Source organism: Tenrec ecaudatus, chromosome 12 (assembly GCF_050624435.1).
Source record: "Tenrec ecaudatus isolate mTenEca1 chromosome 12, mTenEca1.hap1, whole genome shotgun sequence".
Classification (NCBI taxonomy): domain Eukaryota; kingdom Metazoa; phylum Chordata; class Mammalia; order Afrosoricida; family Tenrecidae; genus Tenrec; species Tenrec ecaudatus.
Genome location: NC_134541.1, coordinates 104694739 through 104721121, shown reverse-complemented (window position 1 = coordinate 104721121; position 26383 = coordinate 104694739). Strand labels below are relative to the sequence as shown.

Sequence of the window (26383 nt, the reverse complement as noted above, 5' to 3'; positions counted from 1 at the left end):
CCCCTGGGAGGGACATGCATGTCTTCACAAAATCCATCTTGACAGTGACCCTGTAAGGCTCAGTGGTACTAGAGAAAACAAAGGAAAATAAAGCCCCGCCCTTCAAGTTCAGAAAATTTCAAACCGAAATGGTCTTGGGGTGTGGCCAAGGGCGAGCCCCTGTGGAGAGTGGGCATCTGACCGTGGTTTCATGGGCAGACCGTCCACGGGTGGGTGGAAGTCAGCCAAGGAAGGGGAAACCTGAAACCTACTGCCCCGTTTCCACCCTTTGGAGGGGCCACTTGCCTTTCCTCTGTCCCTTCAGCTGCTGCTTCTCCTGACCTATTGTCTCCACCCTTGCAGGTAATTCCTCCTCCTGAGCAGCGAGGCAGGCTGGGGCCCAGGTGGACCCCACACTGACCTGTGGGGTCCTTGGCAGATGAGGAAACTAAAGTGGGCATGACTGACTAGGCAGTAGCCCCTCTCTCCTCACTCTCAACTCTCCCTCTCTCTCCTTCTTTCCCCCCTCCCCTCTCACCCTCCCCTTCCCCCACTCTCCTCTCCTGATTTCTCTTCTCCCTCCTTCCCCACTCTTTTCCCCACTCCTCTCCTCTCCCCTCTTCTCTCCCTCTCCCCTCTCTCCCCTTTCTTCACTCCTCTCTGCTCTTCCCTCTCCAATATGGGAAATGGAAGGAACTAGAAAATGAATGGAGCATTGAAAGGAATTTTTTAAAAATTCCATCAAACAGAAACTATCAACCCCCAGCCAAGGTTAAAAGCCACAGTTGGTACAGAGCCTGGATAAAAGGATGAAATTCAGACTGGGCACTGCTGGCCTGTCATTGACTTTTCCCAGGCTTCCGTTTCCTTGTTGGTAAGCCCAGCACCCACGTCCTGAACGGTGTGTGTGTGTTTGCCTGTTCTCGGTACATGTAGTTGCCTTGGTTCCTCAACCCTGGTTAGCAGAAGTCCTTGCAGGCAGGGACTGCAAGGAGTCCCCAAAGTAAAAGAACCAGGTCCCCATGAGGCAGAGCAGAGCATCCCCTGAGGGGTTCCCAGGCAGTCATCTTTATGGGAGCAGGTCTCCGGGGCTTTCTCTCGCAGAGTGATTGGATGGATTTGAACTGCTGTCCTTTAGGCTGGCAGCTGGGCTTCACCACTGGACCACAAGGGAGCCTTTAGGAAGAGAAATTTCACATAAAGAAGGAAATCACAGATGAATCTCCCTCAGTGCTCTTTGGGTGTGGGGGTAGGGTAGTGGTTACCCATTGGACTTCTAGCCACAAGGTCAGCAGTTCAAAACCACCAGCTGCTTCTCGGGGGACAGATGGGGCTTGCTACTCCCATAAAGCGTGACTGTCTCAGAAACCCACAGGAGCAATTCTACCCTGATTTACAGAGTCCTTATGAGGCTGAATCAGCTCTATGGCAGTGAGTTTGGTTTTTGGTTCAGTGGTGTTTTCTGTGTGTGTGCCTTCCGTCTGCCCTGAGCCTGTTAGCATCCCTGTAGTTAAGTAGAAGAGCCAGCCCTGGGCCTCCCTGCCTGTCTGCAGTGTACTGGGCAGAGTTGCAAGCCGCTGGTGGTGGTTACTGGTGAGGGAGAGAGAGAAGGATGGTTTCACACCAGCCTAACTTCAGCCCCCCTCTGTGCTGGTGGCCCATCACTGCGCCTGCCTAGGACAGCCTCGTCACAGAACAGTGCCCATCTCAAAGGTCAGCTCTCATGTCCCGTCCCTCTGCCTCCCAGCCCTGTCCCCTCTCTCCCACCTGTGGCTGGAGGCCAGGGCCTTGCTCAGTCCTCCGGACTGGACACACAGGCTGTGGAAGTGCTAGGTGACCTCTGCAGTGGGGGAGCCATAGCCTGCGTCTGGACATGCTTTGCCCTCAGACTGCTCCGAGAGAAGGGGGTGGGCAGCAGAGGCTGAAACAATCATGGATGTCCCAAGGTTGCTGCTGGGGGTGGATAGTGGGGAACCAAAGCTACATGGGGAACAGTATGGCTTCGGGCAGAAGACAAACATCTGGATCCAGGCAGAAGCTCAGCCAGGCAGGAAGCTGCTGCCCCTGGCCACGGTGGCGCTGAGCACAGGGTGTGGGCAACTGCTCCTCTGAAGGATGGAGCCTAAGGGAAGGGAGAAGAGCCATCTCTGCTCAGGCTCCTTCTTCCTGAGGAAACCCAGTGTGTGCATGTACATTTTTATTTTTAAAGATTGGTATTCATACTCAATCCAAACTCACCACCACCATGAAGTTAATTCCAATATACAGTAACCTTATAGAGCAGAGTAGAACTGCCCCCTTTGGGTTTCTGACGTTGTCTGTCATGGGAGCAGAAAGCCTCATCTTGCTCCTTTGGAGCAGGTAGTGGTTTTGAACTGTTGACCTTGCAATTAGCAGCTCAAAGCATAACCCATTATGCCACTAAGACCATACTAAAACTCAAAATTCACTTCTATGCAGTCAATTCTGACTCATGGGGACCCTATGGGACAGAGTAGAGCTGCCTCTGTGGATATCTGAAAATAACACTTTACTGGAATAGAAAGCCCCATTCTTTCCCCTCAGAGAAGTTAGTGGTTTTGAACCACTGACCTTGTACTATGCAGCCCAATACATAAACTGCTATGCCACCAGGGCTTGCTAACGGGACTTCAGAAAGTTCCTGGGACTGTGGAATTTGACACAACGAGAAGAATATGAACTTGGTATCAGTTCACAATGCTCTCTGTTAAAACCTCCCTGCCGTCAAGTCAGTTCTGACTCATTGTTACTCTCACTTAACTTTTAAAATGCCTACTTAGGAAAAATAGAAATAGGTGGGTTCACTTGTGTAGACAGAGGAGGATTCAAACAGTTCCCGAGAAAACAGAATGAAAAAACATGGGAACATGTTTTTTACAGCCCTCTTCCATGTAAAGTTGTTAAGTTGCACATCTGGATGATCCCTGGTGGTGCACCGATTAAGCTTTTAGCTGCCAATCCAAGGGTTGCCGGCGGAACCCAAGTCAAACCCAAACCCACTGTTACTGAGTCAATCCCAGCTCACATGGCGCCTCTCGGATGGCGAGCTCAGATACACAGTCTCCTCCTGGTCCCACGGGTCAGCTGTGAGTTCTAACGCCGACCCTTTCATCGGTGCTTCACCTCACTGCCACTCATGCACCTTCCACAGCTGGCTGGCACTTCTGCTCTGGGGACAGTAACTCAGGGAAACTCACCACCAACACACCCACTCTCAGGGCATCCAGTCCATGCCTGCTCCTCAGGGATGCACATCTCAGTAAATGCCTATTCATGGAAAAGTGGACCAGATTACAGAAAAGCCTTAAGCTAACAAATTTAGGGTTGTTTTTTTGTGGGTTTTTTGTTTTTATTTTTATAGGTGTTTATCGTCATTAAACATATGTTGCTCTTTGAAACTACCTATCTTTTAAATTAAAAATGGATGAGTATGTGTGGACATCTGTGTATGTGTGGGTGTGTGTAGATTTCTGAACTCAGAAAACCAAGCTCAAGGCTATGAGTCAATTCTGACTCTGTGACCCTCTAGGACGGCGTAGACCTGGCCCCGTGGGTTTCTGAGACACTCACTCTGTGGGAGCAGAAAGCTCGGCCTTTCTCCCTCAGAGGGGCTGGGGGTGGGGCGGTGTTCAAATTGCTGATCTTGTGTTTAGCAGCCCAGTGTGTCGTGTAGCCCACTACACCACCAGGAGATAGAGCTCCCAGACCTGGTGGTGTCATGGTTATGACATCAAGGCCAGTAGTTCAATACCACCGGCTGCCCTGAGGGAGAAAAGCAAGCTTTCAACTCCTATAAAGAGCTACAGTCTCAGAAATACACAGGGGCGGTTCTACCCTGCCTTACAGCATCACCCTAAGTTGTGAGTTTGAGTCCAGCTACTGCCCTTCTGCAGTGGAGGCATGTGTGAGGGGTGTGTATGGGGTGTGTGTGTAGGCAGGGTGAGTATCGTGTTATTCTGATGCTGAGCAAATCTCAGTGGAGCTTCCAGACTAAGACAGACCAGCAAGAAATACCTGGCAACATATCTCTAAAACTCAGCCAGTGGAGACCCTGTGGGTCCTAGCCATGTGACCTCTAACCCACCATGGAGATGACCCGGGACCAGACAGGATCATTCAGATCGGCCAAGAACAGCATGGGAGGGAGAAGCTCCGCAGCGCATGCGCTGCCTCCTGTGTTCCTGGCAGCGTCCTGGGAAATAAGTCCCCACACCGAGGCTTCCTGCTCCTGGGAGAAGAGGTTGCTCTGTGCAGAGCCTGGGGTCTGAGTTCACATGATCTGACCAAAGAGTGGAAAGCTTACGCCATGGGTGGGCTTGAGAAGAACTCAGTAAAGGGAGATGCAGGTGTGGGGGTGGGGGGCGGGGGGGCGAGTGGCCCCTGAAAAAGGGGCAGGCCGGTCCCTGGGGGACTGAGATGTACCAGGAAGCAGTCAGATGCTCTTTGATACATTAGGGTGGATGTTAGGTTAAGGTGACCAGATGTCCCGCTTTTTAACAATTTTCCACGCATCCCACAACGTTTTAAGAAAGTCCCGATTTTTGGAAAGATTGCACAAGCTAGGGTATACGGTTTTGGGCTGCCATGTGGCTATTTCACCAGGATATGAGTTTTATCAATGGCGTCCCGCTGGTGTCCCGCTTTACCAATGTTAAAATCTGGTCATCTTATATTAGAGGGGCCATGGGCCATGGAGAGGGGAGAAAAGAAGGAGGAGCGAGAAAGCGAGAGATGAGGAGAGAAAGAATGATGGAGAGAGAGGGAGAGAAGGGGGCGGGGCATGGGCAGAAGGGGAGGGCGATGGGGTGGGGTGGGGTGGGGAGACAGGACCTGGAGAAAGATGAGACAGAGAGCAATGAGAACATGGGCAGGTATAGAGAGCTTAACGAGGAAAGTTAAATCAGACTAAACTGGAAAGGAAAAGTTGGAGGGTAACAAAAAAGTAAACAAGAAATATAAACGCTGTGTGCATACGTGCCACACACACACACACACACAGGGCTTCCAAAAATACCTGGAAGAATACCGCTGCTTTTTAACTCCAATTTTCCACAAACTTTTTGAAGGCTTCTCTCTCTCTCTCTCTCTCTCTCTCTCTCTCTCTCTCTCTCTCACACACACACACACACACACACACACACACACACACACACACACACACTTCCTCTATAAGACAGGCCCCTGAATGTCCAGCTACATAACACTCCTGACCTCCTTACAGCCTGTACGGATTTCTCAGGCCAGGATTGGGCTGGGACCCTGCCGCCTGGAGACCTCCAAGGAGGGGCAGCCTGTGAGTGGCCGACATGTGGCGGTCACTTTGTGGACATCGTGCTAGCTGTTCTGAATCCTGAATATCCGAACAGCACACACAGCCTTGGACATCTCATGGGGACATCTCATTTCATAAAAGACCATTCTCGGTGTCTGCCCATGGAAATTAGTGAGAGAAAAAGAGTCCGTGTGATTCCGTTTACTCCTGTGCTGTGTCTTAAGCACCCCAGTGCTGGGCACCAGAGGGAAGCCTAGCCTGGAGGCGAAGAGGCGAAATATAGATGGTTCACTCCCAACTGTTGGGCTTTGCTCTGAAGGTCAAGACACTATGAAATTATCCCTTGTTCTTCTTTAATAAGAAATGCCAGTTATCACACTGCATAGCACACTTGGGTTTGACCTGCAGCCCACATTTTTTGAGACCTAGCAGCTACAGATGCAAACCAGGCATTTCTGGATGCCTGGAGTTCCTGGGTACTGGCCGGTCCCTCTCAGGCCTCCCTGCAGGGAAGATGCAAACTTGTAAATGAATTGCTCCAGGTTTTCTGTCGGACTGATGCATTTTCTTTGGATTTATTTCTGTTTTGTATTGAAAACATTACATTTCTGTTTCCTTATAGAGTAGTGTATCAAGAGCCTGTGTATGGCAATAAATTGCTGCAGGTATGAAATTCAACTGGTGGGAAAAAAGACCCCCTTGATCCACCCCATGGGTCTGCTTGGTACTCCTACTAATAAGACGGCTTTTGGGGAGGGGAGATGTCTTCTAACCAAAGGAGGGGCGACCGCGCTGAGTTTTCCAGTTTTGATGAGATTTCTTCTAGGACAGAGCTGATCATCATCCGCATCTCCTCCGCTCTTCTGACGTGGCCAAGGATGGGTTTGGGGAACCCCTTCTAAAACAGGGGCTGTTTGCAAGGCTGACTTCATGGGTCTGAGCTTTGTTGACCCATGAGTCCATCAGAATGGGGCACGATTCATTTCTTGGTTTAAAACCCATCTGGAAAGAAAGAGCGGAGCTTCCTCAGTGCCTCACTGCAAACCAGGAATTCAGTGAGGAGGAGGAGGGGACTCAGTGGAATGAACCATCTGGATGATGTTTTAGTAGATTCCTCAAGTCACCCAGAACGGTTAAACTCGAACTCTTGGCTATCCAGCTCGGCTATCCACAGATGAAGCCTTAAGCTGATAACCGAAGGGACCCCCAAGGTAGAGGACCCTGGAGGCCTGCTTCTGTGAAGATGGCAGCCTAGAAAAAGTGTCCCATGGGGTCACTATTACGATCCGCTCGAGGGACAACAGAGCTAACATAAGTGTCCCTGGTCAGAGATGTGCTTCACACCCATTGCTGTCGTGTCCACACCCCGTTCCCTTAACTGAAGCAACCCCAGAAGGACACACACCTACCAGGTGAAGACAGGTAGCTGTTAGAAGGTAGCTGGCCAAAAGTTCCCAAAGCTGGTCTATAACCAAGCATTGGAAAGAGGCCAATAAAACTGAAAGGCAATGGAAGACAGAGTCGTGGGCATTTCGCTGCAGGGGCTCCCTGTCCCTACAGTGCCCATCTACAGTCCCTACAAAGTCCGGTGAAGGCAGCTCAGATAATTTTACCCTCAGAATCCATCACATTTCCATTAAAAATAAAATCTCACATGAACAAGGGCTTCAGAAAGAACACCTCAAAATTGTAGCCCTGTTGGTTTTTTTGGGGGGAGGGTGTTTTGTCATTTTTCAAGAATCCAGAATGTCGGTGTCCAGGCATACACACGCAGTCTGTGGGCACCAAATAGGGAGGTGGGGGCTCCCTACCCAGACATGAGCCCCAAACCTCACAGAAGTTCCAGGCCACGCTCAGCGAGCTGCAAAATATGGGGTAGTAAAATTGATTAGCGTCACCTGGTCCGAAGGCAAATTAAAGCAATTTGTATTTTTTAATCGTTTTATAGCGTGTGCACACATGCTACGCTGACTTAATGTATGACTCTGTTACCCCCCTAAAATGGATTTCATGCACAAAACTGCAAAGACAGGCATTGCTCTGTACACACACACATCCACACGTGTGTATACACACATGGAGGTATGTATGTATATGCTTGGAGGTCTTAACCCGCTGAAATCCCTATTTTCCCCCACTTTTATTATCCATGTCACCAACAAGTTACTCCTCATCCAGCAACTACCAGCCACACGTGGCTACTTACATAGATTCAACTTCAAATGACTGAAAGTTGCGTCTAAAATGCAGCTCATTGCGCTGGCCGCATTCCAGGTCTTGAGCGGCGGGGGAGGACGGAAGAGGTAGACACTCAAACCCGTGGCCATGGCTGCTGGAACCAGTGCAGGGCCCCGTGGCTCGCCCCAGGGCAACTGTGTGCTCCTGAAGGGCTTCGGTGACTGGGATCTCTCGGAAGGTCATTGCCTGGACTTTCTTACATGGAGCCACAGATTGGATTCAAACCAAGTGTTTGACTCACAGCCGGGCACTTAAACATCTGCGCCCCCCAGAGGGCAGCCCTTTTCCACTGACAACACCCACTGCCCCATGCTGGAGCTGATTCCATGTCCCAGTGACCCTGTAGGAGCGAGGAGAACTGCCCCCCTAGGGTCTCCACAGCTGGCATCTTGATGGAAGCAGACCACAGAGTGGCCCGAGGGCTCGAACCAAGCAACTAGCAGATTGGACTGCAAAGCTGGAGAGCATTCCATTCACCACCAGCGACCAACAGGACCGAAGGAAGCCACTAGCCAAGCCCACTGCCCTGCCATCATCTGTCCCTTGTCAGCAAGTCCTGACCTTGACCCTTAAATCAAGAGTGCGGATCATCAACTTCCTACCTAAGGAAGATAAGCCTCAGGGCATCAACTTGTATCTGCCCCAGATGTTGTTAGGTGCCATTGAATCAGTCCAGATGCGTAGTGACCCCATGCACAGCAGAACCACTCACTACCCAGCCCTGCACCTTCCTCACCATTGCTCCCGTGCCTGAGCCCATTGCCGCAGCCACGGTGTCCATGCATCTCCTGGAGGCCCTTCCTCTTTTACAAGGTCCCTCTACTTTACCAAGCATGATGTCCTTCTCCAGGGACAGGGCTCTCCTGACATGTCCAACGTATGTAAGAAGTCTTGCCAACCTTGTCTCTAAGGAAGGAGGACTCGGACCGTATTTCTTCCAAGACAGATCCGTTTGTCCATGGTGAGCCATGGCGCTTTCGGCGTTCTCCAGCACCACACGTCAAGGGGATTCTGCTTCGGTCTTCCTGCCTCAATGTCCAACTTTCACTTGCGTATGAGGCCATTGAAAGTACTGTTGCCTGGGTCAGGCGCACATTAGCCTGAGAGACACAGATTTTCTCCAGGTGGCTAGCTCAGAAGCAGATGGGGGAGCTTTGTGGAGGACCGCTCTGTGGAAGGATCGTGGGTGTAGACGCATGTGCTTGATCCGAGGACTCTCAAAGGCAATTCCCCTTATCGACAAGGCTTAATTTCTGTTCCTACTCCTGCCACCTCGCCCAAGTATCAAACTCACTGGTGGCTCCCATCTCCTGAAGCAAGTGCATAAGTTCTTGGGGTGAACTACCAGATCTGAGAAAAAGATGTTTGTTAATGGGATGTTGCTGGAGATTTGGGCTGTGTTTGAATTCCTAGTCACCAAATCCTGATTTACGTAGCAACTGGTGACCACGGCAAATACCTTTGACCCCCACCCAGTGGGCAAGAAAAAGCTGTATACAGACAATGTACACACACAGCCATTTCTCCCTTCAGAGCTGCCTTCAGTCACCGCAGTGCCTTCCATGGCTGCGCTGTGGCTCAGGTGTTGTACTGCAAACCACAAGGTCAGTAGTTCAAACCCACCAACCACTGTGCAGTAGGGAAGATGAACCAGTGTGCTCTGCTGTAAAGATGTACAGCTTTGGCCACGTGAAGGAGCAATTCTCTGTTCTGTAGGGACAATGTGAGTCCGAGTCCCCTGGGCAGCAGTGGATACCGTACAAGCAGCTACTAGCCAAAAGGCTGGAGGTTCAGCCCCACCCAGAGGCACCTTGGGAGCAAGGCCTGGCCATCTGCTTGTGAAGCATCACAGCTTTGGAAACCGCCAAGTGCGGTCCACCATCATCGATATCAAGCCAAACGCATCCTCTCCCAACCATGTGTCATATATGTTCATGACTGTTCACCAGGCCCAGGCTGGTGCCTCCTACAAAAGGCAGAGAAACGGGCAAGCACACCCGAGGATGATGGGCTGACATCCCTCCCCGTCCATCATCCACCCCTCACCACCAGCCAGAGTGCTGGTCCCACCAACGGCTCAGTTTTGGAAACTCCTCAGCACATTTCAGTCAGCTTCCTGAAGCCTAATGAGACAACAGGAGATAGGGGGCCCAGGGTCACCCCGTCTGTCCTTGGTGTCTTCCAGGGGAGATGGGTTTCCTTAGACTGGCTCTAAAAGACAGATGCTCCAAGTTCGGGGTGTGTCTCCAGGGGTGGTGTGGAGGAAGAACGCCTTTCAGGATAACACCCCCATGGTGTTTTTCCAGCTTGCTCTCGTGGTTGGGCGGGTTATGCCTTGGGCTGCTAATCCCCCAGGTCTGCAGTTCCAACCCACCAGTCCTTCCACAGAAGGAAGGTGAGGCAGCCCGCCCCTGGCAAGTGTTTCATAGCCTGGGAAACCCACTCCACGTCACAGGCTTGCTAGGAGTCAGCATCGACTCCATGGCAAGGGAGATGTAAGTGAAGGCACATTGTCTTGGAAAACGAAGCACGGTTCGACTCCCTTCTGCAAGATGCCACTTGAAGCTGCCCTGCTGCACCTGTGCCCTATCGGTTACTGGGTCACCTGCCATGCATCAGGGAACGTGTTCCCCTGCTCCCAATTTTATCACTAGACCTCACATTCCTGAAGAACCCCGCACCCACGGCCCGGAATAGACTGAAGACAACATGTAAGAACAATCACCCCCGTAAACACCAGCCTGTCCTGCGTTGCCCAGGCAGGGTAGGGCAAACATTCCTACCCCGGAGGATTATGGGACGGAGGCTTCTCATCGCCACCCAACCTGCCCCTGTGTGCTGTGATGCTGGAGGCAGCGTCCTGGGGCTTAGAGCAGCTCTCTGGTCCGCAGAGCCCGAAGCACTTGTGGCTTTTTATGGTGGGGTTCATCATATGATGGCCACGCTGCACTGAACACAGTTCACCTGTCCTCCCAGCCTAATTGAACAATACAATGACCTCCACGTGCAACTGAATACTCGTTCTTTGTTTTCTTTTCAATTCAGATTGTTCTTTTTAACCTCTTGCAGTGGGTTTTTTTTAACCCCTTAGAAGACCTGATCATGTTGAGCACACCACGGCTCACATCCCCCATCTGCATCTGTATATCAGTGTCCCGCTAGCGGGAACGATGGCATTGATTGGAAGCATCTTGTTTGTCTAATAACTCCCTAGCACTTAGAGATCGGCAGCCTTCCTTCTGGAATAACTCAATTGATAGCACCCGGGTGAGGTGACTCATCATCTCCAATTAAAGAATCGCCTGGTTTGGTTTATCTTTGTAGTTCCTCACTGCGGGTGAAGGTCGAGGCAAGGCATTTGCTACCTCAACATTTTTCATGCCTGCCATGCAGACAGATCACACCAATAACCTCCCCCTGCCGCCCCCTACCCACAAAGAAGCTCCCAATCGCCAAAGGCCCTTTGCATAAATGGTCCATCAATGACTGATACAGAAAGGGAAATCATTTTTGGAAAGTCTGGAAAGTCCAGCAAAGTAGAAAGTGGGTATAGATCATCTCCCTTAACCCTCCCCAACCCCCGAACTATCAGTTTTAACATTTAGGTCTATGTCTCTTTAAGGGCTTTGGGCTTCACCCCTGGGTATTGCTTCAAACTGTAACCTTTTAACAACCTGCAGGGGTTCAGACTCAGCCTTCTCCTCACTCCACACTGGCCAGTCTTCCTGCTCTGGTACTAAGCTCATTAACCTCTGCCTTAGATGGATAGAGTGGGGTTGATTGGTGTCCGCTGTGGCCTCCTTGCGGGTGTCCCGCAGAGGCTCTCGGGATGGGAGGCACACCTGAGTCACCTCTCTCCTTGCGTTGCAGGGAGGTTACGCTGCATACCGCTATGCCCAGCCTACTCCTGCCACTGCCACCGCCTACAGTGACAGGTAAGGACCTTTCCTCTCGTACTTGGAAACCACGCAGAAATTAACGTAGCTGGAGGGGAGCGGAGAGTCTCGGCCAGCCTGGGTGGAAAAATGCATGAGCTGCTTGAACGTGAAAGTCAGATCCCACAGTGGACAGCCAGCACGGAACCAGCGAGGGAGGGGTGCACCACGAAGCCTCCTTCACTCTCAGCTCCTGTTCCTTGTTGCCAAGACACCAAACAACCACACGCCTTGCCGCTTTCTGGTAGCCTGACAGACCCCTGGTTCCTCTGCCAACACACTGTGCCCGCACGCATGTAGACCCCATGCTCTGACCTTCTGGTCTTCCAAGCAAGGCCATGGTTTCCTCCGACTTGTGGGAGGCAAAGAAGAAGATAGAAAACCACAGGTCTTTCACCGACATGCCAAACACCCGATGTCACTTTTCTCACCACGTCACACCAAGTGAAGCTTCTAGCCCTCTAAGCTTCCAACCAGTTTTGCGAGTTTTAACCTAAAAGGAATGGGGTTGGTACAGACCTAGAATTCTTCTAGGCCATGTCCAGTGTCTGAGCATACGAACCTGAGTCAGCCATGATTTGTCATACACCCACACTGCACACACGCACGCACACACGCGCACACACAGACACCCCACATACTATCCCTCCCCGCCCCACACATGTGCCAGAAGACAACTCAAGGGCCAGACACCGGGATGGAGGTGGGATGGAGTGTTATTATGTGGGCTTCACAGAGGAGCTGGTTCTGGAAGCAGCAGGTGTGTATGTGTGTGTGTTTGTATGTGTGGCCTGTCTTTAAAACAAAAGCAGAAAGCGGGTTTTCATATTGAATGCAACTCCTTGGCTCTGTCTTCTGAGGATGTACATGTGAATGTCCAGGTGCTATGCATGCCCAGTCGTCTTGGTGGGTGCTTATTCTGGTAATGACATCTTTGGTTTAAAAAAAATATCTGTCTCATGAATAAAACAATAATGACAATAATTTGCATGTGTGGCTGAGGCATGCTGGGTCAGACAGGTAAGCAGGTGATGTCTCTGGGTCTGGATGGAGAAGTGTCAGCAGCTCCTGGTCCTCCCCACTCCCCGCCCCCCCAACCCCCGGTCTCCTGTGAATTAGCTCCTCCCTTGGCCCTCAATTTGCTACGATGTGCTTTCCCAGCGGGTCCATTCCATTCCTCACAAGGTGTGTCGTTAGCTCATTGCGACTCTGGGAGTCTCTGGCCATCTCAGTAAGAGCAAAATCGCTCAAGTCCTGACACCCCAAGAGCAGCCTTTGCGCAGCCCCACTTAAAAACTTGTAGCCAGCGGCTCTCTGTGAGACAGGCTGGCCATCAGCTGTCTGATTGTATCTCAGGTACAACAAGGATGATTTTTTTTTCTTAGAAAGAGCCATGACAGGTTTTGAGGATGGTAGCTGGTCTTTTGATGACTCAAACCATTAACGGGATACAGTTCTAAATACCTAAGTTACGCAGTCCCCCAGGAGTCCTTTGTGAAGAAGTAAACCTTGTTTTGCCTTAAGTTTCCTACTTTCAAGACACACAGAGACTGGATTAGGGCACTAGAGAAAGGGCAACTCATTGGAGAAAACTGCCACCCATTGTTGAAATTCTCCAGACTGCCCTACAAATGAGAACCCTTCTCTGCTCCTGAGCCCCCCACCTCAGAGCTTCTCCAAGTTCACTTCCAACCCTTAATTATATTTATGAAAATAGCTCGAGATGCTAAATTCCCATTTAGCATCTAATTATAACGGGAGTGGCTTTCACTTGCTGTATCATTATAAGAATCTCAAACAGATTTTATTTCTGTGGATTTTTTTTTAATCTCACTTTTCAGGATGAGTAAGTACATGGATCCTCTCATTGAGGGTTAAAAAAAATTAAAACAACAAAAAAGGTTAATTACAAAGATAGAATTTAAGTGAGTTTCCCCAATAAGACCAATGTACATCTCTGAGAGGGAAAAAAAAGTCCATGTAATAATATTTTTAGGTAGAATTCTTTGAGAATTCAGCCCTGTCCACTTCAGTTTTTCCAAAAATGAAGTTAAGATGTTGCTTCCTGTTCAGATACCATGTATGCAAATACATATGTGTATAAAGTCTGTTGGTTTAATATTCAGATTTCCCATCAGCAACATCTCCTGAGAAATTGCCCCTCTCTTGGGTTGGTAGACTTTGGACAACTCTACAATTCCCACTTTAATGCAATAGTTTCCATCAAAGAAGCCAACTGAATATGCTCTTGCCCGTGTAATTGGCCTCTTATTCATTAAGGAAATGGTACATTGGGTCTCCTTGATTGCGCTGGAAACGGATTCCCAGCCCTGATTAGCTTTGTTAGGCACATGACATTTGCTACAGATGGGGCAATGCCATGGAGGGAGAGGCAGCCACAGGTCCAGGGAAAATGCCAGAACACAATCTTTAAAATGACATTTCTGGTCTGGCTTGGGTCAGCTTAGATATGGTGGCACTTCCTTTCATTCCTGGAATTTGGGCAAAGAGAAGGAAGGTGTGCATGTCAGGCTGGTGGGGAGACGGAGGGAGACATGGGACATTGTCAGAAGGGCTACAGAAATCCACCCCAAAGAAACCACGTGACTAGACATCATCTCAGGAAGTAGAAGTTATTTCTGCACCGGTACTGCAGCGCACTGCATCCTGGCAGCCTTTGCTTACTGTGCTCCGGAAGATAGGAGGACAAAGGAACAAGGGAAAGAACCTTGTTCACCCAAAGAAGCAGTTTTAGAATAAGAAGTCAAGTCAGCCAGAAGGGGAGAGAGGCTTTGGCCACACTCACTCGCTGGTGCCATCTGATCAGGAGAGAGAGAGAGAGCCTTACACAAGTTCCTTGTGGCCACAAGCATCCCTCTTCAGAGGTCTTGAAAGCAAAAGTTGGATGCCCCCAGTGGGTAGGAGTTCACCTTTTATCAGCACAAATTAAGCCCTCATCAAATTAAAGATTCAGAGCCCTTTGAGAACTGCTGAACACCGGTGACCTCAGAACCGTCTGGAAGGCCCTTCATGACCACCTTGTAACTCCCTGCCCATAATCTTTGTTGGTTCTGCGATCACATGCTGGTGATCAAGGGAGCACCCTGAGAGCCCTGAATGTTGACCTTCCGGAGGAAGACCATCTGGTGTGGGCAGAGATTCCCCCCCAAAGAGAAAGACCTGACTGGACTAGATAATTTTATCCTTCCATTGAAGGGGAACAGGCCAACATCTTCGCTGGGCATTTAGGAAACATTTGGTTGGCAGTTGACCTCCCCCAAACTCTCTTTTTAAGCTCCACTTGGATTTATGCAAAGACAACGGTCCAAGAACTCTCACAGGAACGTGTTTTCTGAGATTGATCCAATCCAAGCATGGCAATGGGGCAGCCGGTCATCTGGTCATTGCATGGCACCTGGTGTTGCTGATGTGTCTGTAGTACGTTCTGGATTGGACGGGTCCACCATCACATGAGCTCGGTGAATGGCTTGCTTGAATTAAGCCTGGGGGCAGGCTTCTCTTGGTTGATTGGCCCTTGGTTTCTTTGTGTACTTTGACTTGGTCTTTGTTGCATCTTTGCGCCTCTGCGTGGAGGGGTGGGAGTGGGGTGGGATGGAGATGGGTGGGAGGGTGGGGAAAGAAACCCTGTTGGATGAATTGTATGCCACAAATATTGGGGGAAATCTGTTTGATGTGTACATAGTTTTAATGGAAATGTTACCTCGACAGAAAGACAGACATTTGTCATGCTTGTCCTGCTTGCTAACACGTTAACATTCCTAACCTTCTGTGCATGAGAAAGCCCCTCCACGCTAGGGCAGGGAGGAGCTAGGCATAGACCAGGTAGCAACGAGAGTCCCACGATGCTCTGCTCTGGCAGAATGATCCCGTTGCACTGTAAGTTACCCGGGTCATTTCTTTCTTCACATAAAACATGCATCCCCACCCCACCCCACCCCCAAGATCCCTGAATGCCAAGCAACGTGTGACATACAGTGATAGCACTACCCCTCAACGGTCCCTGGAGTGAGCAAAAGTGACATCAAGACCAGAATTTTTATTTTATTTTATACTTTTTCTTTTTGTTTGGTTGCTTTTTCTTGAGACCTTAAAATATTTCATTGCCAACGTCGTGTCAGATTGCACCTTAGGAAACCGCTAGCTTGGGCACGTCAGAAATGGTGGGCTAGATGCTTCAACTTAATGAAGACCAAAGAAAATGCCATACGGCCAAGCATCTTGCTCTCTCCATTTGAGTGCACGCACGGGCACAGCAGGGCCCTGCAGGGGCTCTCAGGGACTTGGAAGAACATGTAGGTAAAGACAGTGAGGGCTTGCTGAGTCACAGCTGCAAGCTTGTATTCATAGCCTACGAGTGAAAGGTACTATTTGAGAGACAAAATGGGAGGATAGAGAACTGGATAGATAATGATAAGGTAGATGAATGGATGGATAGATGGAAAGATGTATGTATGTATGTGTATAAGTAGGTTGATGGGTGGGTGGGTGGATAGATGGATACATAAAGGAGATAATATATATGTATATGGTGAGTAAAAAGGTAGATAGGTAGGTAGATAAATAGGCCGATGAATGTGTAAGTGCATGGATGGATGGGAGGATATATGAATAAGCAGATAAAGTAGATGAATTGATGGACATGTGTATATGACTGTGCATGGATGGGTAGGTTTGTAAAAAGATATACTTAGAGAAGTAGATAGATGAATGGATGCATAGATGGATATGTGACTGGTTGGATGGACATATAGGCAGATGTATATGTATGTATAGATTAGTAGGTAGGTAAGTAGACAGATACATAAGTAGAGAAGTGGATTGATGGGTGGATATATAAATGGATATATGACTGTGTGAATGAATGGAAGAGTGGATGGGTGGATGGATGTGAAAAGTTCATTTCTGACCTCCCATAATATAATATGGCATCATACCCAAATTGTAAGAAACAGAACTAAATAAATCAACTGTCCAACCTTAGTAAAATCCTAATTGAAAAAGAAAAGAGATTTATTTGAGTTGATTTTCATTAATGTAGGCTACTCCTTCTGTATTTTAAGACTCTTTTAAAAGTTTTTTTTAACTTCCTGGACTCAGACTAATAGAAAAATGCCTGTATTAAAATAGACAGTCTAATCATTGCATTAAAAATGATATGCTATTTCATGTGGAGTCCCTTTCAAATGATACCTATGAAATATGAAGGAGTTCTTGGTATATGAGCATCCTCAATGGGAAGTGTATCACTTAAGGCTCTGGTTTGCTTTTGTTTTGTAGAAAGGTTAAGCAGTGTGATTGTTGTTTTTAATTGTTATACTTTGGGGACTCTGGTTTTACTTGCTCTTGCTTTAGAGTTGAATAGATAAAATGTAATAGATTGATAAGGAGGAACTCTTAATGAGGGTGGACAATGAAAAGCTGACCTCACAATGACTTTACTCCTCCCATTCCTTTATGGGCTTGATGTTGGAGACGTGCTAACACTGTCGCTGGTTAGACGACGGGAGTATGTCGTTGTCTGTTTTCTGTTAGGTGTGCACGGAGCTCTCTCTAGAGCTGCTTCTTCTGGGTTATTAACCATAGCTTTCCTTTTATGAAATGATGACAGTACAGAGTAGTTTGTCTTTGTTCTCTATTTTTTAACAATCCAATCTTGTGTTTCAAGAGAATTCTAGAATCTGTCGATTAAAACAGTAGTTCCTAACACCAGATCAAAGCCTAGTGCTGATGTGACGGGTCTTTGGGAAGGATCTGACTTGATTCCTTCTTCTAGGTTATGAACCATAGCTTTCCTTTTATGAAATGATGACAGTTAGTATAGAGTAGTTTGGCTTTGTTCTCTGTTTTTAAAAAATCCAATCTTGTGTTTCAATGTTTTGACCTGATAAAATGAAAGTTGTACATGCTGTGCCCAACCAAGGAGACCTAGTCCATGGTGGTCAGTTCTGTCCCATGGCAGCCCTATGTGGTAAGACCCCTCCCCCTCATTTTGGGTTGTAGATGCTTCCCATCCTTTTCAATGTGAGTTTCACTGTTAGGAGGTGGAGTTAAGGCACTGTCAAACTCAGTAGTACCAGAGGTGCTGTTGTCAAATGAGCAAGACGCCGAGGAATTAGGGTGGTTTAGACCTGCGAGAAGCATCCAACCCGTACACATCAACACTCACAAGAGGACCCAGAGGCAGGGCAGGCAAGGGAGCCATTTGAGATTCACATTCCAGCCTGTTCGGTCAAAACACGGCCACAGACAGGAGTGACTATTGTCAGCCTTGGTCAGTAGCTTGTTCTTTAGGTTGCCCTTATTTTCGTTTAGTGTTGTTGTTTTTTACCTTTTGTATTTTTCATCTTCTGCATTCTTTCTGCTCACCTTCAGCAGCTCTCCACATTCCTTAGATAAAAGCCAGTTTGTCCTGTAAGTGCACTGGTAGTTGGTCACCAATGACACGCTCTTCTCTATGGTAGGAACCAAGAAGAGAGAATCTAGTTTTGTTTTTTATGAGAACTCCAAGCTGGGAGGGAAATGTCTACTTATTTCTAAGGGACTTCAAACGTTGGTAGAAGAATTGCATTATCTTTCAATTCCATTTTTCTGTGAACTTTGAAGCCCTCTCATTTTATACTTGATATCTATCTCAAGATCTGGATAAACCGGTAGATAGATATTTCATTATTTTTCTGATCCAAAGTTAACTGTAACCTATTTGTTTTCTCTTTTCAATGATTCAGAGTTTCCTTGGGAATAAAAAGTAAAAGTAATTTTTCTTGATAGTTTTAGGATAATTGGAAAGAGGCACAGGTATTTCCCATGACTTCCTCATTATAAGGAAAAAAAATCTCTTTAATAAGATTTGCATTCTGCGTGTTGGCACTCCCATTAGAATGTGCATTCGATGGAAATAGTGTTCCGGCTTCTACCATTTAGACTTCTTGTGATCCTCCATGTCAGACTTTTTTTTTAATGTAGTAGAACAACCAAATCTCAATCCAAACCTGTCTCTCTCTCTGTGATAATGTGATGGCAATAATGATATTAATAAATAATAACAGCTATGACTTATAGAGCCCTTACTATGTCATAGGGAAGTGGTGGTTCAGAGGCTGAGAGCTTGTCTGCCCTGCAGGAGACCTGGGTTCAATTCCTGGCCAGTGCTCCTCACGCACTTTCGTCACCCACCTAATGGAGTCTTGCTGCCATGCTGCTGAGCAGGTTTCTGCAGAGTGGCTGGGCTAAGGCAGAGTAGGAAGAAAGGCCAGGTGATCTACATGGGAAATACAGCCGATGGAAACCCTATGGATCCCAACGGTCCATTCTGGTTGTGTATGGGGTCAGCGTGAGCTAAGGGTGACTTGATGGTAGCGAACAGCGACCACTGCTGTGATAGGTACCCTGCTAAGTGTTTACCAGGCACAGTGTCACTTCGCTCTCTTACAAACATGGAGTGGTTGGCCTTGACACAGCCATCTTCCAGATGAGGAGAGTGAGCTTAGAACAGTAAAGCCTTTCACCCTGTTGGTTCCCCCCTGAAGTGTATGCCCGTCTTCAGAGGCTGTGTTGTATGAGTGCTTCAGGGGAACAGCCTTGCGAGATGATTTCACCTCTACCAGCTCTATCTTGTCTGTGATGGGACCTGAATTACCCCTCGCACAGTGATGTAGAACTTTTCAGACAGAGTCTATGAAATATTTGCCACATACAGGGCACCAAATAAACTCTCGGTGTTCTTGCCCTCCCTACCTAGAAGGGAGTCATGTGAAGAGTCTCCAATCTAGATCATAAGAGTGAGTTTTGAGACCAACCAAAAATGACCTAGGTTCTTTCCATTTCCTACTAACTCGCTAAAGTTTCATGACGCTGAGCCTACTGTTTCTTTAACGGGTTCTGGGAAAGTCATTCCAAACAATTGAAGTGTAATAGTGATCAATGTTGTTACTGTTCAGTGCCATTGAATTGGTTCCCACCCATAGCGACCTTATACACAGTAGAACAAAGCACTACCTAGTCCTACCCGAGCCCATATTTGCAGCCACTGTGTCAGTCCCTTTTGCTGAGGGCCTTCTTTGTCACTGCCCCTGTAACAACCAAAGCTGTGACATGGACTATGGTCTTAGAACCAGACCAGTTGATGTCAAGCCCGTCCTGACTCCATGGCCACTAGGGCAGAATGGAGCTGCCCTAGAAAACCCACAGGGTTCCCACGGCTGTAAGTCTATCTGAAAGAATTCCTCCTCTTTCTCTCGCAGAGCTGCAGGTGGGTTCAAACCATGTCATCAGTCCACTGCTTAACCACTGTACTGCCCGGGCCCCTCTTTAAAAATATAATAGGTGGGGCACCTCTCAAGGGTGAGATGCAAACCTAATTGAATTTTAATCCTCTTAGTTCAAGGAGCAATGTAAGTTTGTTTGTTTGGGGCTGAACCTTAATTTTTGTGTTTGTGGCGAAGTAGCCCTTCTGTGCTTGACCCCTCTCCCTTTTGTGCATTTTGATGAATCTGTTGGGATTGTTTCTAAAGAGAGTTCTCCCGGGTTACTTTTCCAGCTGGTTTTTTGTTTGTCTGTTGTTTTGTCCTACACCATGTCGATTTCTGTGATACAATGGTTAAGCACTTGGCTGCTAACCCAAGGGTTGGCAGTTCCAATCCACCCTGGTGCTCTGCCAGAGAGACCTGGCAATCAATTCCCATAAAATGATAACCTGGGAGACCCTATGCTGTCCTACAGGGTCCCTGTGAGTCAGAACCAACAATAACAGCAAAGGATGTAGGGATTACAAAGCGACTGGTATTTCAGCATCTCAAAACCATCACGATTTAAGAACTACTCCTGTGGCTCCAATTGGGTGACCACCAAAACCTTACGCCAATGAAAATGATGACATGTATAGCCAGCCAGTGCTGTAGATAGATCCTTGGTGGTTTCACTCGGTGACAGTGAAGATGGCTCAGAAATAGTGACATCCATGGCATCCGGGAGTGGGGTCAGCGCTATCTGAAGCTTGGGCTCCTGGGCACAAGGATCTGGAGGACTGCAATCCAACATGGAGAACTCCTGAGTTCCATTTCTAATTTGCAGACCTTGCTCAGACATGTCGTTAGATGAAGAACTCAAGTTTGGATTTCAAGAAGTTATTGCCTGAGGTTCGCTACCTATAATGACTTGGTCGCAATTATTACTCCCGATGGGTTATGCATTGGGCTGTTAACATTGAGGTCAGCAGTCCAAGACCACCCAGTGCTTTTCAATAGAATGAGGAAGCTTATACGCCCTTAAAGATTCAGTCTGGGAAACCTGCAGGGGCACTTCTGCTCTGTCCTGTAGGGTCACTAAGAGGGGGGGACCCACTCAGTGGCCGTGGGTTTGGGTTTCACTTTTACTGGATGGATGCTTAGTGAAAGCTATTTTTAAAAGGTGGTGGGGGGGTGGGGGTGGAGAATCACGGCACCTGTCATAGTAAGCACACTGGGCCATCAAGGAGTTAGGGGAGCTAGGACAAGGACCTGCAAGCCCAGTGCGTCATACTTGCCACAGCGCGTGAGTAGAATGAACGCACTGGCCAGTCATGAGACAAGGTATAACGGCTCCTTTGGACATGCCAGAGTCTAATTCAACAGTTTCTGGGTCATAGGTATTTGGCTTACTAGGCCAGCCCCCTAAAAGTAAATGAAACCCATCTTGTTAGTAGGGGCATGTGATCCCAGCTGTAAAGAATCAGAGGCAGGTGAGAAACCTGAAACCTCCTCCAGACAGGTTAGGAACCTCAGCCCAGGTGAAGTGTCCACGGAAGCCATTTCCACCATGGATACAGACCTGTCCCCACCGAAGGTTTTTACCTAACATCACATGAAGGCACTGATAGAAACTGATTGAAGCATATCTATTATATGATTTGCAAATCAAAATAATGTCCCAGCTGAACCTCATTGTTGTAGTGTCAACCCCGACTCCTAGCCCCCCTACAGGACAGAGTCGAACGGCCCCTCGTGGTTTCCAAGGCTGTAAATCTTAAAGGAAGCAGACGGTCTCATCTTTCCCTGCTTGGGAACAGGGAACACTGTCCTCTCAGCAGCCAGACACCGTGACCCCTGGACCAGTGACTGGCCCACTGGGTCTCCCTGTGTTTGGTTCTAGAGTCAAACATGTTTTGAAGAGGAGGTTGGAGGATGAGAGAAGTTCTGGTCTGGAAACGTTCCTGCCCCATCTTATCCTCATTAAGAGAAAAAGGAGAAAAAGAAACAAACTCACTGCCCTTGAGTTTTTTGCAACGCCTAGTGACCAAATAAGATGGAGTAGGTCTGGCCCTGTGGGCTTCTGAGGCTGGAAATGCTCATGGGACAACAGCCTTATCTGTCTCCCACAGAGAAGCTTGGAGCTTCAAATCTGGACCTCACTGTTAGCAGCTCAGCTGGTGGCCCACAACACCATCAGGGCTCCCGAGGAGGAAAAGCCACAACGGAACCAATGACTAATGTGTGGTCAAAATGGTTTCCAATTAGCATGGTCTTAAAACAGAGAAGTTTTATTGACATATGAGAAATGTGCCCTACACTTCAATGATTTAACTATATTAAAGAGAATCGTACGATCACGGTCACAATCAGTTTTAGAACGTCGTCTTCATTTTTGTACTCATTGCGATGAGCTTCCCGTACCTTCCCAACCTCCCTCTCCGTAAACCTAAGGACATACTAATCTAGTGACTGCCTTGATAGATTTACCTAGTTCAGACCATAAAAATAAAACCCCACCAACACCGGTAACAAAATTTAATACAGGAAAACCTCAATCCTAAAGAAAGCAGACAGTAATAAAAATGAGAACAAATTAAAAATGAATCAAAAGGGAAAAGAAAAGAAATTAAAATGATAACCTAACTGGCTCCGCATCGGGAGTACTGGCGCCATGTGGTTCCTTGTGAGGCTGCTCCCACGAGGCCAGCAGGGCAGACCTGCCACTGCGCCTCGAGAGGGAGGCTTGACTTTCTACTCCCTGAAAGAGCCACAGTCTTGGAAACCCTCAGGGCACTTCTGTTGTCCGGTGGGGTCACTGTGACCCAGAGTTGACTCCACGGCAGTGCGTCTGGTTTGGGGTACACCTGCATTATTTCACGTTCCAATGCAAGGCGATTCACACCCCTGATCGGTGGCCCCAGGGAGTTCAGTGGAAGCTTAACCCCCATGTGGATTTGCAAGTAGATTTGGGGCTTTCTTCGTCACGCGTAGTCTTCTGAACACTGGGTGCAGCTACCATCGTCTTGAAGAAAAACGAAAATAATTACTGAATGTACCCTGAAACATAAGTTTAGGCTGTCCTGAGAGGAGGAGCTTTGATGGAGGAAAAAACACAAAACAAAACCAGCCCCTCCCTGGGAAAACGACATTGGCGTCTACTTCCCTAGAGGCTTACAGCCCCAAGAGCTGCTGACCCAAAGGTCAGCAGTTTGAAACCACCATGTACGCCAAGGGAGGAAGACGAGGCTTTCTACTCCATCAAGAGTGACAGTCTCTGAAACCCACAGGGGAAGTTCTACCCTGTCCTATAGGATCACTGGGAGTCAGCGTCGACTTGATGGTGGTGAGTTTGAGTGTGACCTTGGATTTTGTTTCCTGAAATGTAATTCTTTAAAAGGGCATACTCCCCAATGCCCATCAGTCAAGCTACTGTGTCTCAACCATTGTTTGACTCAAGGGTAACTTTGAAAGGACCTGTCTCTTCAAGGCTCAATGTCCCAAAAGGCCAGCTAAAGGCAGATGGCCTGGGTGGGCCACCACAACCCCGTGGACCCCAGAAGTCTGGATCTGAATGGTTTCTCATTCAAGACAGAACTCCAGAGATGAAGAAGGGAACACACACCCAAGGGACTCTTAGTGCAGATAGTGTTTGTTTGCTTGCCACCCGCTCCACTTCTCCCAGGGGTCTTCAGAAAGTTCATAATCCCAATTTCTCTGAGCTCTTTGAAGGCCCCTGGTGTCTTACCTCTTAGTCATTAAAACCAGTCAAGTTCGACTTATTGCCATCGTTTCCAACTCATAGTGATCCTATAGGACAGAGTAGAACTGTCCCTGTGAGTTGCCACGACTACAGCTCTTTACAAGAGCAGAAAGCCTCTTCTTTCTCCTTGGGAGCCACCGGTGGAGTGGAACTGCTGACCTTGGGGTTAGCATCTTAACTGAAAACCCACTATGGGTTTTGTGTTCTTATAGAACAACACAAAGAAACAGAAACAAGAGTTGCCGTCGAGCAGATACCAACGCATAATGGCCCCGTCAAAGCAGAATTATCGTCCGTCGAGCTTGCATTGACGGGTTTCTGGAAGAAGACCACCAAGCCTTTCTCTGTGGAACCCCTGGTTGGACTGCCAATCTTTCCGTTCATAGCTGAGTGCTTAACCATTTGAGTCACCAAGGGACTCCAGGCTTTTGAGATAAGATGTCTTCCCTGCTCCTCCACCCCCTTCTCTGAAAGTTTCTAGTATTTCTTTTTAAATGACCAAACAGCAACAAAAATACTCACTGGCCATTGAGTCTATACTGACTCATAGTGACCTCTCTTGTGTGAGTTTCCAAGACTGTAACTGTTTACAGGTGTAGAAAGCCCAGTCTGTCCCGAAGGAGCTGCTGGTGGTTTTGAACTGACGAACATGTGGGGCACAGCCCAACTCCTAACCGCTACCTTACCAGAGTTCCTTACAATTACCAAAGCCACGTCTTATTCTGTCCTTGTTGAGAGAAATCTGAATTCTTTTCCAGAAAAACGGATTTCTGTTATCCTAGACCAGGGGTGTCAGAATGGCGGCCCGTGGTAATTTTTTGTGGCCTGAAATAAAATGCAAATTTTGTGTGCACTGAAATAAAATGTAACGAAAGAATTGTGTGTACGGTATTGCCTCAATCTCCCCTAAGCGCTATTTTCTTCATAACAATTTTTTATATTTTCATTTTATTTCAGAGCATCATGGGCCACAAAAAAATTACCTAGGGGGGTCGCATGGTGACCCATGGGCCACCAGTTTGATGCCCCTGTGCTAGAGGGAGGGGCTCCCAGTGTATGCACCCTTGTGTGTGTGGCATGGTCTGATCATATGAGCAGTTACTGGACAGGAATCAACCAGTTTCCATTCTTTTACACCTTTGTGTGAACCTCGATAATCAAGTCTACATGGCATTAGGCTCAGTCTCAAGACCACAATTTGGTTCACATTTAATGAACACACAACACACTCAGAGGAGGGGGTGCTAACAAGATTTGGGAGAGAAAAGGGTTTGGTGGGCCCATTACTTGAGTCCACAAGAGGAAAGCAATCCATTTTGTCACCGTGTCTGGGCAATTCTTGTGGAATTGGGGTGCGTGAAGGTGCAAATAGATTAGTAGATTGAGAGCGGGGGTGGGAGGTGAGTGTGACGCACCCTCAGAGCCCTTTCCCTTTCCCCGTAATTATTTTGGTCACTGAGCTTGAGGCAGTTTGTGCGGAGTGACCCAGGCATCTAATAATCTTGACCAGTAACCCCTACTCTGGGATCCCTGGAATAGTATAGAAAAAGAAAGAATTAGCTGGCTAAGAGCTTGTAGGGGTCCTTGGTAGTTCTGAAAACAGCTAGTCATAAGCATGACTAATCAAGGCTGAGTTCACACAGAGGCATGGTGGAAGAAAGGCCTGGTCACCTACTTCTGAAAAGCCAGCCCTGGAAAGCTGGGGCACAGTTCTCGGACGCGGGCTTGGCAGCCACAAGGCTTTAGTGGTTGCTTCTGCATCCTCTCAATTCCTATCTGGTTCACAGTTCCCACTTCACAGTTCCAGTATCGTCATCATATAACTGAAGAATCCGCCCAAAAGGGTGTTTTCTTTGCCATGTCTACATCCAAAGAGGGATTCTGCCACCTGGAATAACAGCCCAGGCAGTGAAGGCTGAGAACCACAAACCCAACCCACTGGTCGCAAGTCCATCACAACTCACAGTGGCCCTAGAGAATGGAGCAGAGCTTTCCCCAGTTATTCCAGTGTCCTGATCTTTGCAGAAGCAGGCTGCCCCGTCTGGATGCTGGAGAGGAGCTGGTGGGTTCGAACCAACTACCTTTTGCTCAGCAGTCCAACAGTTAACCGGCTGCACCAGCAGAGCCCATTTTAAGGAGCAGGTGAAGGGGGGAGTGGGGGAGGGGTCTAGGCCAAATCAAAAATGTATCTCGGACACTAGCTCCAGAGCTGAGCCCAGACTTCCGTTCCCTGCCTCATCTTCGTGTTCTTTTCCTCAATCTCCCCATCCCAGACTTGAAGCGAAAACAGTCCAGTCAGAGAGAAATTCCCAGGTTCAGAACAGGTCTGAGGGCAGCCTTCAAGGCTTGGGATGCAAACCATCCTTTCCAGATCAACACCACCTCCCTCCTATGTGCTTGTGCTTGGTATCCCTCTGCCACCGAATCAGACGCGTTGCTGAGACTGCTCAGTCTTTCCGAGTGGCTGGTGGGTTTTGAACCGCCATCATTGGGGTTAGCCCAGTGCCTACCCCACAGAGCACGTCCTTGGTGCTCGTGAGAAATACAGGCTCTCACGCCCACCTGGTCTGGGGAATCGGAACCAGAGTGTTCACGCCAAAGGCGCGGTTGATGTCGGTCCACTTTAGACATTTAGACTGGCCGTGTGGGAGAGCACGTCTCTCTCTAGGCTGGTGATCTGGTTCTCACATCCACTCTGGTCTCCCATCCTCAAGAAGAGTAAGCGCTCCCACCCCACCCCCTCAATCTTCCTTCCCTTTTGCTTCCTCCCACAGCTCCCTGCCAGGGCCCCCTCACTCACTTTCCTCAAAGACCCCTGGGAAGACAGAGCAGGCTTCACGTTAATAACGAACTTCTCCTTGAATTATGGACTCAGTCACACCAGCAAGGAAGGTTCTGGAAAAGTCCCACTGGGTTGCTCTTCACAGGGGAG

At 48.3% G+C, this 26383-nt stretch overlaps 1 protein-coding gene across 11 annotated transcripts in view; it reads left to right on the top strand.

Moving 5' to 3' along the window:
• RBFOX1 (RNA binding fox-1 homolog 1) overlaps nt 1-26383 on the top strand; it is a 375459-nt gene that overhangs the window by 326030 nt on the left and 23046 nt on the right. For 8 of the 11 annotated variants that reach the window (XM_075528230.1, XM_075528227.1, XM_075528222.1 and 5 more), the window contains one exon: nt 11381-11445. In XM_075528230.1, the coding sequence (XP_075384345.1) occupies nt 11381-11445 (65 nt within the window). Of the gene's footprint in view, nt 1-5894; nt 5938-11380; nt 11446-26383 lie in introns of all 11 variants that reach the window. The other 3 variants (XM_075528229.1, XM_075528228.1, XM_075528224.1) reach the window with 1 other exon arrangement.